Source organism: Mesoplodon bidens (genome assembly GCF_964165515.1).
Source record: "Mesoplodon bidens genome assembly, chromosome: 3".
NCBI lineage: Eukaryota > Metazoa > Chordata > Mammalia > Artiodactyla > Ziphiidae > Mesoplodon > Mesoplodon bidens.
In genome coordinates this window covers 83,707,996-83,722,333 of record NC_138178.1, presented here as the reverse complement: position 1 = coordinate 83,722,333, position 14,338 = coordinate 83,707,996, and the positions used below count along the sequence as shown (strand labels likewise).

The 14,338-nt window shown below is 36.6% G+C and overlaps 2 protein-coding genes across 9 annotated transcripts in view; one reads left to right on the top strand and one right to left on the bottom strand.

Annotated features, from left to right (window-relative positions):
• The window catches only part of LOC308614815 (ankyrin repeat domain-containing protein 26-like), a 168,724-nt gene that overhangs the window by 61,395 nt on the left and 92,991 nt on the right, over positions 1-14,338 (top strand). The gene's annotated exons all lie outside the window — the stretch shown is intronic.
• Positions 8,114-13,988, bottom strand: LOC308614823 (ATP-dependent zinc metalloprotease YME1L1-like). Its single transcript, XM_081229590.1, has 6 exons — positions 13,404-13,988; positions 12,389-12,544; positions 11,238-11,389; positions 10,102-10,228; positions 9,936-10,009; positions 8,114-8,392 (listed from the first exon to the last, which is right to left on the bottom strand). The coding sequence occupies exons 1-6, from the start codon at positions 13,591-13,593 to the stop codon at positions 8,249-8,251; spliced, it is 843 nt and encodes a 280-aa protein (XP_081085716.1). The 5' UTR covers positions 13,594-13,988; the 3' UTR covers positions 8,114-8,248.

The window sequence follows — 14,338 nt, the reverse complement described above, 5'->3', positions numbered from 1 at the left end:
TGGCAATTGTAGTTCAACTTTAATTATTTCATTTTAGTGGTGTTACACGGATGAGCTTAAGCCAACCAGATGTTTTGATTAGCAGACTCTGTGTGTGTGTGTGTGTGTGTGTGTGGTCTTTGATTATTAAAAGTGGGGGAAAGTAATCATACCTTAATGATGATTTGATAGACACAATCTTTCAAAACAGTAATTCTGAAAGGTTTTGGCTTTAACATCCTTTTATTTATTTGTTTGTTATTTTTTTATGATCCAGATATAGGATCCTTTTATACTTTTAAAAATTATTGAGAATTCCAAGGAACTTTTGTTTAAGTAGGTTGTATCTACTGATGTTTACTGTATTGGAAAATAAAACTGAAAAATTTAAAATACAAGCACACACAGTCATACATTCTATTAGCCATTAGAAGTATGATGTTATCACATATCTTGTCTCTGGAAATCGCCTCTGTACACTTAAAACACAATGAGAATGAAAATAACGTTTACTGTTATTGTGAAATAGTTTTGACCTCTTGGACCCCTTGAACGGTTGAGTCTTGGGACTCCAGGGATGCTCAGGTGACACTTGAGAACCACTTTTAAACCATTTACAGAGCTCATGGATGTGAAATGATAAAGGGACGCTTGTGATGAAACAGGCTTTAAACTTTCACTTTTACATTTCTTGCTTTTTTCTTTGATTTGTCTTTTTTTTCATATATATACAGCAGGTTCTTATTAGTCATCAATTTTATACACATCAGTGTATACATGTCATTCCCAATTGCCCAATTCATCCAACCACCGTCCCCAACCCCCTGCGGTTTTCCCCCCTTGGTGTCCATACGTTTGTTCTCTACAACTGTGCCTCAATTTCTGGCCTGCCAACCAGTTCACCTGTACCATTTTTATAGGTTCCACATATATGCGTTAATATACGATATTTGTTTTTCTCTTCCTGACTTACTTCACTCTGTATGACAGTCTCTAGATCCATCCACGTCTGAACAAATGACCCAATTTCATTCCTTTTTATGGTTGAGTAATATTCCATTGTATATATGTACCCCATCTTCTTTATCCCTTCGTCTGTTGATGGGCATTTAGGTTGCTTCCATGACCTACCTACGTTAAATAGTGCTGCAATGAACATTGGGGTGCATGTGTCTTTTTGAATTATGGTTTTCTCTGGGTATATGCCCAGTAGTGGGACTGCTGGATCATATGGTAATCCTATTTTTAGTTTTTTAAGGAACCTCCATACTGTTCTCCATAGTGGCTGTATCAGTTACATTCCCACCATCAGTGCAAGAGGTTTCTCTTTTTTCCATACCCTATCCAGCCTTTGTTGTTTGTACATTTTCTGATGAAGCCCATTCTAACTGGTGTGAGGTGATACCTCATTCTAGTTTTGATTTGTATTTCTCTAATAATTAGTGATGTTGAACAGCTTTTCATGTGCTTCTTGGCCATCTGTATGTCTTCTTTGGAGAACTGTCTATCTAGGTCTTCTGCCCATTTTTGGATTGGGTTGTTTGCTTTTTAATATTGAGCTGCATGAGCTGATTATATATTTTGGAGATTAATCCTTTCTCCGTTGATTTGTTTGCAAATATTTTCTCCCATTCTGAGGGTTGTCTTTTTATCTTGTTTATGGTTTCCTTTCTTGTGCAAAAGTTTTGAAGTTTCACTAGATCCCATTTGTTTATTTTTGTTTTTATTTACATTACTCTAGGAGGTGGATCAAAAAAGATCTTGCTATGATTAATATCAAAGAGTGTTCTTCCTATGTTTTCCTCTAAGAGATTTATAGTGTCCAGTCTTACATTTAGGTCTCTAATCCATTTTGAGTTTAATTTTGTGTATGGTGTTAGGGAGTGTTCTAATATCATTCTTTCCATGTATCTGTCCAGTTTTCCCAGCACCACTTATTGAAGAGACTGTCTTTTCTCCATTGTATATCCTTGCCTCCTTTGTCATAGATTAGTTGAGCATAGGTGTGTGGGTTTCCCTCTGGGCTTTCTATCTTGTTCCATTGATCTATGTTTCTGTTTTTCTGCCAGTACCATATTGTCTTGATTACTGTAGCTTTGTAATATAGCCTGACGTCAGGGAGTCTGATTCCTCCAGCTGCGTTTTTTTCCCTCAAGACTGCTTTGGGTATTCCGGGTCTTTTTTGTCTCCATACAAATTGTAAGATTTTTTGTTCTAGTTCTGTAAAAAATGCCATTGGTAATTTGATAGGTATTGCATTGAATCTGTACATTGCTTTGGGTAGTATAGTCATTTTCACAATATTGATTCTTCCAATCCAAGAACATGGTTTATCTCTCCATCTGTTGGTATCATCTTTAATTTCTTTCATCAGTGTCTTATACTTTTCTGCATACAGATCTTTTGTCTCCCTAGGTAGGTTTATTCCTAGGTATTTTATTCTTTTTGTTGCAATGGTAAATGAGAGTGTTTCCTTAATTTCTCTTTCATATTTTTCATCATTAGTGTATAGGAATGCAAGAGATTTCGGTGCATTAATTTTGTATCCTGCAACTTTACCAAATTCTTTGATTAGCTCTAGTAGTTTTCTGGTGGCATCTTTAGGATTCTCTATGTATGGTATCATGTCATCTGCAAACAGTGACAGTTTTACTTCTTCTTTTGCAATTTATATTCCTTTTATTTCTTTTTCTTCTCTGATTGCTGAGGCTAGGACTTCCAAAGCTATGTTGAATAATAGTGGTGAGAGTGGACATTCTTGTCTTGTTCCTGATCTTAGAGGAAATGCTTTCAGTTTTTCACCATTGAGAATGATGTTTGCTGTGGGTTTGTAATATATGACCTTTATTATGTTGAGGTACGTTCCCTCTATGCCCACTTTCTGGAGAGTTTTTATCATAAATTGGTGTTGAATTTTGTTGAAAGCTTTTTCTGCATCTATTGAGATGATCATATGGTTTTTATTCTTCAATTTGTTAATATGGTGTATCACATTGATTGATTTGTGTATACTGAAGAATCCTTGCATCCCTGGGATAAATCCCAGTTGATCATGGTGTATGATCCTTTTAATGCATTGTTGGATTCTGTTTGCTAGTATTTTGCTGAGGATTTTTGCATCTATCTTCATCAGTGATATTGGTCTGTAATTTTCTTTTTTTGCCGTTTCTTTGTCTGGTTTTGGTATCAGGGTGATGGTGGCCTCGTAAAATGTGTTTGGGAGTGCTCCTTCCTCTGCAATTTTTTGGAAGAGTTTGAGAAGGATGGGTGTTAGCTCTCCTCTAAATGTTTGATAAAATTCGCCTGTGAAGCCATCTGCTCCTGGACTTTTGTTTGTTGGAAGATTTTTCATCACAGCTTCAATTTCATTACTTGTGATTGGTCTGTTCATATTTTCTGTTTCTCCTGGTTCAGTCTTGGAAGGTTATACCTTTCTAAGAATTTGTCCATTTCTTCCAGGTTGTCCATTTTATTGGCCTAGAGTTGCTTGTAGTAGTCTCTTAAGATGCTTTGTCTTTCTGCGGTGTCTGTTGTAACTTCTCCTTTTTCGTTTCTAATTTTATTGATTTGAGTCCTCCCCCTCTTTTTCTTGATGAGTCTGGCTAATGGTTTATCAATTTTGTTTATCTCCTCAAAGAACCAGCTTTTAGTTTTATTGATCTTTGCTATTGTTTTCTTGTGTCTATTTCATTTATTTCTGCTCTGATCTTTATGTTTTCTTTCCTTCTGCTAACTTTGGGTTTTGTTTGTTCTTCTTTCTCTAGTTCCTTTAGGTATAAAGTTATTTTATTTATTTGAGATTTTTCTTGTTTCTTGAGGTAGGCTTGTATAGCTATAAACTTCCCTCTTAAGACTGCTTTTGCTGCATCCCATAGGTTTTGGATTGTTGTGTTTTCATTGTCATTTGTCTCTAGGTATTTTTTGATTTCCTCTTGGATTTCTTCAGTGATCTCTTGGTTATTTAGTAATTTACTGTTTAGCCTCCATGTGTTTGTGTATTTTATGTTTTTCCACTGTAATTCATTTCTAATCTCATAGTGTTGTGGTCAGAAAAGATGCTTGATATGATTTCAATTTTCTTAAATTTACTGAGGCTTGGTTTGTGACCCAAGATGTGATTTATCCTGGAGAATGTTCTGTGCGCACTTGAGAAGAAAGTGTAATCTGCTGTTTTTGGATGGAATGTCCTATGAATATCAATTAAATCTATCTGGCCTATTGTGTCATTTCAAGCTTCTGTTTCCTTATTTATTTACATTTTGGATGATCTGTCCATTGGTGCAAGTGAGGTGTTAAAGTCCCCCACTATTATTGTGTTACTGTTGATTTCCTCTTTTACAGCTGTTAGCCGTTGCCTTATATATTGAGGTGGTCCTATGTTGGGTGCATATATATTTATAATTGTTATATATTCTTCTTGGATTGATCCCTTGACCATTATGTAGTGTCCTTCCTTGTCTTTCGTAACATTCTTTATTTTAAAGTCTATTTTATCTGATATGAGTATTGCTACTCCAACTTTCTTTTGATTTCCATTTGCATGGAATATCTTTTTCCATCCCCTCACTTTCAGTCTGTATGTGTCCGTAGGTCTGAAGTGGGGCTCTTGTAGACAGCATATATATGGGTCTTGTGTTTGTATCCATTCAGCAAGCCTGTGTCTTTTGGTTGGAGCATTTAATCCATTCACATTTAAGGTAATTATCAATATGTATGTTCCTATGACCATTTTCTTAATTCTTTTGTGTTTGTTTTTTTTTTCACACTTTAAAAACTTTATTTATATAAAAAAACTCATTTGTTTTTAAAAGCATTAACAAGAGAGAAAGAAAAACAGAAAGGGTATGGAGCAGAAGACATGCCCCTTAATAGTGTTTGGTGGGAAGGTGGGATTTTTGGTTCTCTGAAATTGAACGTTCTGTGTTTATATAAGTGAAAAGGAAAAAACAAACAGTTAAAGGTCCCCCAAAGCCCATGGCTGTTCTATTACCCACACCCCACCGACAAAAAGAGCACCAGGAAAAGAGCAGCAGAAGACAAGAGAAATGAAGAGTGGAGCCACATCTGGATGGGGGCGATTTCCCTTGTGCAGTATGCTCTTAGGGTCACAGAGAGGAAAAGGCTCCTTTTTTCCAGAAAAGGAGTGGGACGAAATGTGAAGGGGAAAAGGGGTAAATAAGGAATTTTAATGCAGAGGGGAAGGGGGGTGGTGGGTTGTGCACTTTTCTCCTACCCCAAAGCCTCAATATATAAAGGAAGGGGGAGGGAGGAGGATAAAGATTTCCAGTTGCATTAAACAGAGCTTTTAGATTAAGGGGAGGAGTAAAAGGCAAATAAGGGAAAGGGTTAAAAAAAAAATCAACCGCATAGCAGCTGATTCCTCTAGCCCAACCTGCTAATATACACTAAACTAAAAGGAGGAGGTACAGGGGTGGTGGGGGGTTGGCGAGGGGGATATGGACACGACTTCCCTATAACCCCTTCAGAGACGACAGTCATTCTGGGCAGCTAAGGAGTAAGAGCCACACCACTCACTCCTCCCACCAATCTCATCTGGAGGTTCATCAGAACAGGATTTTTGCAAAATCCCAACATATACAGTCGAGAAAAACCTTCTGTGGCTAAAATTAGAGGCTATTCCAATTCCCAGTGGAGAGACTGAGGTTCTCTAGGTCATCTCTCCTCTTCTTTCTGCTATTTAGGGCCAAGAAGTAGGTAAGAAAGCAACAAATTTACTACATTTTGACAGAATTAAACTTGTATTATTTTGAAGGAGCCTGTGATTAAGAGTGATAAATGCGTACTGTCATCCCTAGAGCAACTGCTAAGACATAACTCACAATAGGAGGAACAGGGAATTTCCTGTTAGTCCAGTGGTTAGAACTCCGTGCTCTCACTGCCAAGGGCCCGGGTTCAATTCCTGTTGGGGAACTAAGATCCCACAAGCCATGCTGTGCAGCCAGAAAAGAAGAAGAGGAACACAGGGATCTCTTTAGATATGAGAAAAACAGAAAACAAATAGCAAATGGCAGATGTAAAAACAACTACATAAATATTAAATATGAAGGAACTAAACACCCTACTCAAACAACAGAGATTTTCACACTGGATTAAAAAAAAACAAGATTGGGCTTCCCTGGTGGCACACTGGTTGAGAGTCCGCCTGCCGATGCAGGGGACATGGGTTCGTGCCCTGGTCCGGGAAGATCCCACATGCCGCGGAGCAGCTGGGCCCATGAGCCATGGCCTCTGAGCCTGCGCGTCCGGAGCCTGTGCTCCGCAACGGGAGAGGCCAGAACAGTGAGAGGCCTGCGTACCACCAAAAAACCAAAAAAACCCAAAAAAACCCAAGATCCATATGATAAAGGACTTCTCTTTAGAATATATGATCTCTTACAACACAGAAGACAACAACCCAAATAGGGGAGGGAGGATTTCAACAGACATTTCTCCAAAGACGATATACAAATGACCAAAAGCCTAGCAGAGGATGTTCAAAATCACTAGTCCTGGGGCTTCCCTGGTGGCGCAGAGGTTGAGAGTCCGCCTGCAGATGCAGGGGACACGGGTTCATGCCCCGGTCGGGGAGGATCCCACATGCCGCGGAGCGGCTAGGCCCGTGAGCCATGGCCGCTGAGCCTGTGCGTCCGGAGCCTGCGCTCCGCAAGGGGAGAGGCCACAACAGTGAGAGGCCCGCATAACGCAAAAAAAAAAAAAAAAAAAAAAAAAAAAAAATCACTAGTCCTAGGGAAATGTAAATTAAATCCACAATGAGATTCTACTTCATACCCACTAGATTGGCTTTGTCAAAAAGACAAGACTATAAGAAACACTGTACAAGACATGGAGAAACGGGAACCTTCATACACTGGTAGTTGGAACATTATAGTTACTTTCAAAACAGTTCATCAGGTTCTTAAAAAGTTAAACAGAAACTCACCACATCACACAGCAATTTCTAGAAGTCTACCAAGACAAATGAAAACGTGTCCACGCAAAGACATGTCTACTCATATATATATAAACACAGAGAGAAGGGGAGGGAAGGAGGGAGGGAGGGAAGAGAGGAGGAAGGGAGAAAGGAAGCAGGGGCAATAAAAAACGGGCAAATGAAAATAACTGGTATATCAGAATCAAGGGTATATGAGAATTCCTTGTATTATTCTGGTAATGTTTCTCTAAGTTTGAAAGTACATCAAAATTTTAAACTACCCAAATAAAGGGCAAGAATATCATGTAGCAAGCTCCCTCTACCAACCTCAACGAAGACCATATACAGCTTAAAAGTTACTAGAAAACTGTAGGTAATTTTAATAAAATCACTTCAAGAATATAGTATGGTTGTAAAACCACTACAATGTGCTCTAAAATAATTTTTCTACTGAGTTAAATAAAGTCATCTGTAAATTCTGTAACAACACATTCATATTCACAAAATCTGACTGAAAAATAAACACAACTTTCCATTTCTAACACAGCATAATTCAAAAGTTCACTCTGAATGGGACTGGGTTTTTGGTTTTATTTTGGTTTTAACGCAAAGCATAATTACACAGTTATTCATAATTTGAGGTGTGTTACTTGTTTATTTAACAAAATACTGCTGCTCTGAAATAAACTTCATTTTCAGAGTGATAGTAATGTTAAAAAAAAAAGACCATGAAAATGCAAGCTGCATTTTAAAAAGCTTATAATAATCATTTAAATTCCGATGGTATCTGTAGGTTCACAATTCTCTACTGTTAGATTTTTTTAAAAAAACACTTTATATATGGTCAATCTAGATCATAATTAAGTGCATCTTAATGAAGTTTCCACTGATGTATGTAGAAATATGATTTACCTATAGCCAAATAACATCATTTCTTTATCAAAAATAAGTGGTATTGTCTAGAAATAAAAACAATCCTTCAAGAATTTTATTTTCCTAAGTAAAAATACTTCCCAAGAGCTAAAGGCACAATTTCTATTCACATCTAGCACTGTAACCAACCATAAAATCATTACTTATTTTCAACTTAATAACTGATTGACATTTCTCAAACAAGCTGTTTTCAATCCTGATAGTTCTTTATTTTCTTTAATAAATTGCTGTTTGCAGTAGGTGTCCATCATGAGAATAATCGAAATTAGATAAATGTGACAAAAGACTGACAAAGTGTTTCACACCCTTGAGTGATACCAAGAATGGGAGAAAAGTGTTGCAAAATACGACTACTGCAGTGCTACTTATGGTCTTGCAATAAAACCAACAATGCATCAAGAGCTATCATCTCACATCCAATTTCTTCCCCTCAGGAACAATCTGAATCTCTTTCGCATCCAAAGGCTCATAGGTCAGTAAAGCTTCTGCTAGATTCTTGTGCTCTTTTGCATGAGTCTTCAAGATATGTTTTGCTCGCTCATATGAATCCTGAAATACAAAGCAGATATGTAAGAGGCAGAAACCTTAGGAGAAGCAAAAACCCTAAATGAGATAAAAAGCCTTTATGCACCCTAAAAAAACTATAAAATCTATTGACTTCTAGTTATGAAAGATAAACGCATTTAAAAGCTTCGTTCCCTAAAGATAACTCTTTCATACTTTCAAATGTTACATTTTTAACCTCAAAGTCTATCATAGAGATAACTGAGGACTACTTAAACAAAAAGCTACTTAAGAAATAAAATTATACACTGTACTCATCTGCTTTCTAAATAAGGTCTGTGAACACAGAAATCTATTTCTCTTTTCAGTATACGTGCTAAAAGGAAAGGGAGTTTGCTCCTTTTGCCTCTTGAGATTTCACCAATTTACTCAATCTAGAATGGCCAGAAAAGATATAATTTCCATTCTTTTACTTGGTAACACACTCACCTCTCAATACTGTAATACAGTATCATTAGAGGTGATCCCTGACTTCCATACATTTGATTTTTTTTTTGCAACCCACCTTGAACTTTTCATTTAAATCCTTCAACTCTCTTTCCAAAGGTGAGTCTGAATTAAGTTTATCAGCTTATGAATAACAGCAGTAATAACAGTTCATTTTTGGCAGTGTCATATTTGCCTGTACAATGTTTCTGCCAATATTTTACTAGCGAATTATAGTTTTGTCCTTATAAAATTGGGTGGAAAATGTAAAAATGAATTTACTAAAACCAAGAACCACAGGTCATATAAACACAATACAATTACTAGACATTTTGAACATAACCATGTCCAAGTAAAATAATCAAATTAAAGACAATACATAAAATATTAGAAATATATCAGCTAAAGAAGAACTGAATATTTAAATCACAATGTAAATAGTTCTGGGCTTCCCTAGTGGCACAGTGGTTAAGAATCCGCCTGTCAATGCAGGGGACACGGGTTCAATCCCTGGTCCGGGAAGATCCCACATGCCGCATAAGAAAATACATATCATGGGGGCAAGGAAAAAATACAATATAAAAATGCCCTTGAGGGCAAAAAAACTTCATTATTCTTCTGAAAGTATAATACTAAAAAGTGTGAGCAAGAGGGAAAATTTTAAATCCTAAGTATCGTTCTGAGTACCTTCTTAGAAAACCTTAGCAGCTATTCTAGTCCAGAAATCCACAATTCACAGAGTACTGGAATTGCTTTATGGAGCCACAGTGATAACGTAGGAACGTGAAGTATGTGGAAAGGGCAAAGTAAGCAAGCTCAACAAGTAGGTCTTCGATGTCATATGAATAAAAAAAGCTAAAGAATTTATATTATCATTTGGTTAATTCATGAAGTAATAACTCTTACTGATTGAGCAGCTGGAATGGAAAGAGTATGTTACATTTCTCAGAAAATGACATTTAGTTTAGAGTCAGCTTTGTTAAATCCATTTGGAATGAGACAGGGGAAAATCTATCAATTTATAATGAGAATCCTCTCTCACAAAGAGACACTTGGCACATCAACATTTGATACATGAGGAAGGATTAAAATTAGCCATTACCTTTTCACTCATTCCAAATTTGGTGACCATCTGCTTTGCTATTTGGGTTGCATTATCAAAATCACTGGAAGCACCTAAAATTTTGAAATATACATAAAACTCAAGTTAAAAAAAATCTTTAAACCAACAAACACAATTTGAACCAAAGCGATTCTTTACAGCCAACCTGTTGTAATATGATCAGCTCCAAATATAAGTTCCTCTGCCACTCTTCCTCCCATACTGACGTCCATCTGAGCAAGAAGCTGAGCTCTAGTTTCGTTCCGTCGATCATTTTCAGGCAACAGGTACACCTAGACAATTGAAAAACAAAGAAAAAATTCAGACACAGTTTTGAAACACTTACATTAATAACCTGAATTATCGTTTGTCTCTCATGACCTTACTTAATACCATGATGCTGAAAGCTCAGCGGCATTTAATAGAGATGGTCATGGTGATTGATTACCAAACCAGCTATGTATAAAATGAGGAAAGCAAAAGTGCAGTTTATAAATAATAAGTAGTTAATGCTGCAATACAACTGTTTGTCCCTCGTTGCACAAAAATGTTTAAAACGTCTATAGGGACGTCCCTGGTGGTGCAGTGGTTAAGAATCTGCCTGCCAATGCAGGGGGCACGGTTCGAGCCCTGGTCTGGGAAGATCCCACATGCCGCGGAGCAACTCAGCCTGTGCGCCACAACTACTGGGCCCGTGCTCTAGAGCCTGCAAGCCACAACCACTGAACCCTTGTACCACAACTACTGAAGCCCGCACGCCTAGAGCCTGTGCTCTGCAACAAGAGAAGCCACCACAATGAGAAGCCCACGCACCGCAATGAAGAGCAGCCCCCTCTCGCTTCCACTAGAGAAAGCCCGCGTGCAGCAAAGAAGACCCAACGCAGCCAAAAATAAAATTTAAAAAATAAATAAATAAAAATAAACGTCTATAATTAGAAAGATATGAAAATGAAACTTGTACTCAATGAGAAAAAACTTAGAAAAACTATTGAACCAGTCACTATGATACATAATTTGTTTTGAGGGGAAAAGAGCAACTACATATTTAAGAATTATATTTTGCTGTCATTCCTGAATTACATTTCATAATGTAAATATATTATCTGAAATATTAAGGATATCCTTTATTAGCAGGTAAATTTCACAAGTATGTCTGATTTCAAGACAGTTGAGGAAGTTAAAGAAGAAAGTATCAACACACCTAGGAAGTAGCTGAATTTCCTTTTGAAATGTTTTCATCAGCAATTTCCTACATAAGCTCCTGGGGAGCACTATTTGAAAGAAAAGAAAAACTAAAGATACATGTCCAAGTGTTGGCCCTCGTGGCATGATTGTAGCTTTGTTGATAGGCATAGCATCTTTAGTGTAATATGCAATAATAGCGTGACCAGATTCATGATACGCTGTGATTGTTTTGTTTTTGTTATCAATTTCCACACTTCTACGCTCAGGCCCTAAGAATAAAAATTTACTTAAGTAAAATACTCCATTAAGAAGATATATTTAAATGAATGAAGCTCCTTTGTCTCAAAGTCATTCTTAGAGTCATATGATTTAATATCATTAATAAATATTTTAAAAGTTTGAAAGTTTAAAACATGAGTAGATTCCACTCTACAACCCATGTAAACCATAATTTGTCAACTGAAAACCAAACTGTAAAAACTGTCATCTTAATCCTTATATCAAAAGGAAAAGCTGTATTCTATTTCTAGAAAATAAACTTCTAATTTAACAGGAATATCATAACTAACCTGTTTTGAGGGCAATTCAAGATTTAAAATAAAAATTAAATTCTGAAAAACAGTAAAATTAACTATTCTTTTATCAGCAATATCAGACAAGAGGAAAGACATGGGCACTCATGCCCCCCAAAGAGTGTAATATAAGTTATAATGTATTTGTTCTATAACAGGCCAAACTGTGTTGCTCTGTTAGAGTATATATTTGCATGTTTCTATACCTTTCTTTTTTATAAACTTTCTCTCAAAATTAAGAGTTTTTTCTCGGACTTCCCTTGTGGCGCAGTGGTTAAGAATCGGCCTGCCAATGCAGGGGACACGGGTTCGAGCTCCGGTCCAAGAACACTCCACATGCCGCGGAGCAACTAAGCCCATGCGACACAGCTACTGAGCCTGAGTTCTAGAGCCCATAAGCCACAACTACTGAAGCCCACGCACCTAGAGCCCATGTTCCACAAGAAGAGAAACCACCACAATGAGAAGCCCATGCACCGCAATGAAGAGTAGCCCCCGCTCGCCACAACTAGAGAAAGCCCGCATGCAGCAACGAAGACCCAATGCAGCCAATAATAAATAAATAAAAATTTTTTAAAAAAGAGTGAATTACCACCAAACCAAAAATTACCAAGTGGCCATTTAAAAAAAAAAAGAATTTTTTCTCTAACATAATGAACAGTATAAGATAGGGGAAAAAAAAAAAAGAAAACCTACCCATTAGGATTTTATCTTTGGAGAACTCTAGTTTCTTCATGGTTACCACTTCTTTTCCATCAACAGCTGCCTTTAAAGCAGCTTGGTTCACAAGATTCTCCAACTCTGCTCCAGAAAAGCCAACAGTACCTCGAGCTATGATTTCTGGATCAACAGCTATATGCAGACAGGACACAATATTAAAATTTCAGAAGAGCTAATAAAAAGCTCTTCATAAAGAACTCACATTGCAAATGAAAAAAGAAGATAGCCATCATGAACTGTAATTTTACAAAAGCTTACTTCACTAAATTCTAAGGGGAAAAAGCCAAAACTGCTAGTAAACACACCATTAAAATTGTCATTGGGACAAATCACAAAAGTTCTTATATTTAAATAATTTTGTGATAAACAGAGAAAGGTAGAGTTGCCAGATAACGACTTACAAACCTTTAATTATGGCCTAACCACAAACTGGAAAAGCACATTCATAGACATTTTGTTTTCAGAATTTCATCTTGAAATAACTTTGGACATAAAAGCCCCCCTTATTATCGGAAACATACTTGGTTTTAAGAATTGATTCAGATATCTTTGAAAATACTGCAGCTTTAATAGCTGCTTTTATTACTCAGGTAGTTCCATAATATTTCCATGTGTTTTGTTTTATAGTTTGCTTCCCCTCTTTTGGCCCCAAAGTGACTATATCATGAGGTACTATGCTCATAATATACAGGTGCTTTTTATATGATTTTATATTTTACATTCATCTAAAGAAACATTTATACATAGATTTCATCAAGTATTATCTAAGTACTCAAAAGAAAACTTTCTTTAGAATCGGGATTCAAAATGACAGAATCTCTGGACACACGTTCATTGAGAAATGGACTTTATGGACAAACAAGAGGAGAGAAAAATAGACATTTAAAGGAATTTGTCTTTTAAGACATCCTGAGTAAGGACCACAAACAGGGTGGATTGATATATTACCATTTTATGGAGATAATGTCTGTATCGTCGAATTAAGACTTACACTGATCAAACTTTATTTTATTGAGATACCACTTCAAGATTTCTGTTCGACCTTTTACATCTGGCCTGGGAACTGTAACCTGCATGTCAAAACGACCAGGATGTATTAAGGCGCTAAAGGGAGAATACAAAAAGAAAATATAAATTAATAAGCTGACTGTGCTGAAGGTCAAGTTCAACAGGACTGACATCCTAAAGAGAAGATGGAAAGACAATGGCAACCAATATTTATTTTGAACATAAATATTCAGATTAGTTCCTTATAAAACGTGGCTCAAAGAACAGTTTCAATAACCAGAAGGCAGAACAAAGGTTCATATAGATAAATGTGTGCATCTAGATAGCATACAACCCTTCAGAGACAAAGACATGCAAGTCGGCCAGTCAAGGAACAAATAATTCAACAGCAATCTATTATGAGAGCTACACATCCATCTTACTGCTATTAAGTACAAAATGTTAAACTAGAGTCTTAGGCAAGAACCAACTATTAGATCAAATGAAAGTATGAATAACTTCTATATAATAAAACCAATAAAAATTTTAAACTATAGTAAATTTTATTCTAAAAATCCTCTCTACCCCCCACCCAAAAGCTTTGTGATGTTTAAGTTGTGAGAAGATTCTTTTAGCAGCTTTACTGAGTTGCAATTTTCATATCATAGAATTTGAAGTCGAAAACCCAAGTGTTGTTTTTTTTTAATATCATTATTGGAGTATAATTTGGTTTACCATGTTGTGTTATTTTCTGCTGTATAACAAAGTGAATCAGTTATACATATACATATATCCCCATATCCCCTCCCTCTTGCATCTCCGTCCCTGCCACCCTCCCTATCCCACCCCTCTAGGTGGTCACAAAGCACGGAGCTGATCTCCCTGTGCTGTGCCGCTGCTTCCCACTAGCTATCTATTTTACGTTTGGTAGTGTAACCC

What these genes read in the sequence shown, in the direction of transcription:
- LOC308614823 (XM_081229590.1), bottom strand. Translation starts at nt 13,593, where the DNA reads ATGTCAGTCCTGTTGAACTTGACCTTCAGCACAGTCAGCTTATTAATT. An exon ending in AGCTGATCATATTACAACAG is followed by an intron (nt 10,010 to 10,101) that starts GTTGGCTGTAAA and finishes TCAAAATTTTAG; the next exon opens with GTGCTTCCAGTGATTTTGAT. An exon ending in AATTTGGAATGAGTGAAAAG is followed by an intron (nt 8,393 to 9,935) that starts GTAATGGCTAAT and finishes TTTGTATTTCAG; the next exon opens with GATTCATATGAGCGAGCAAA.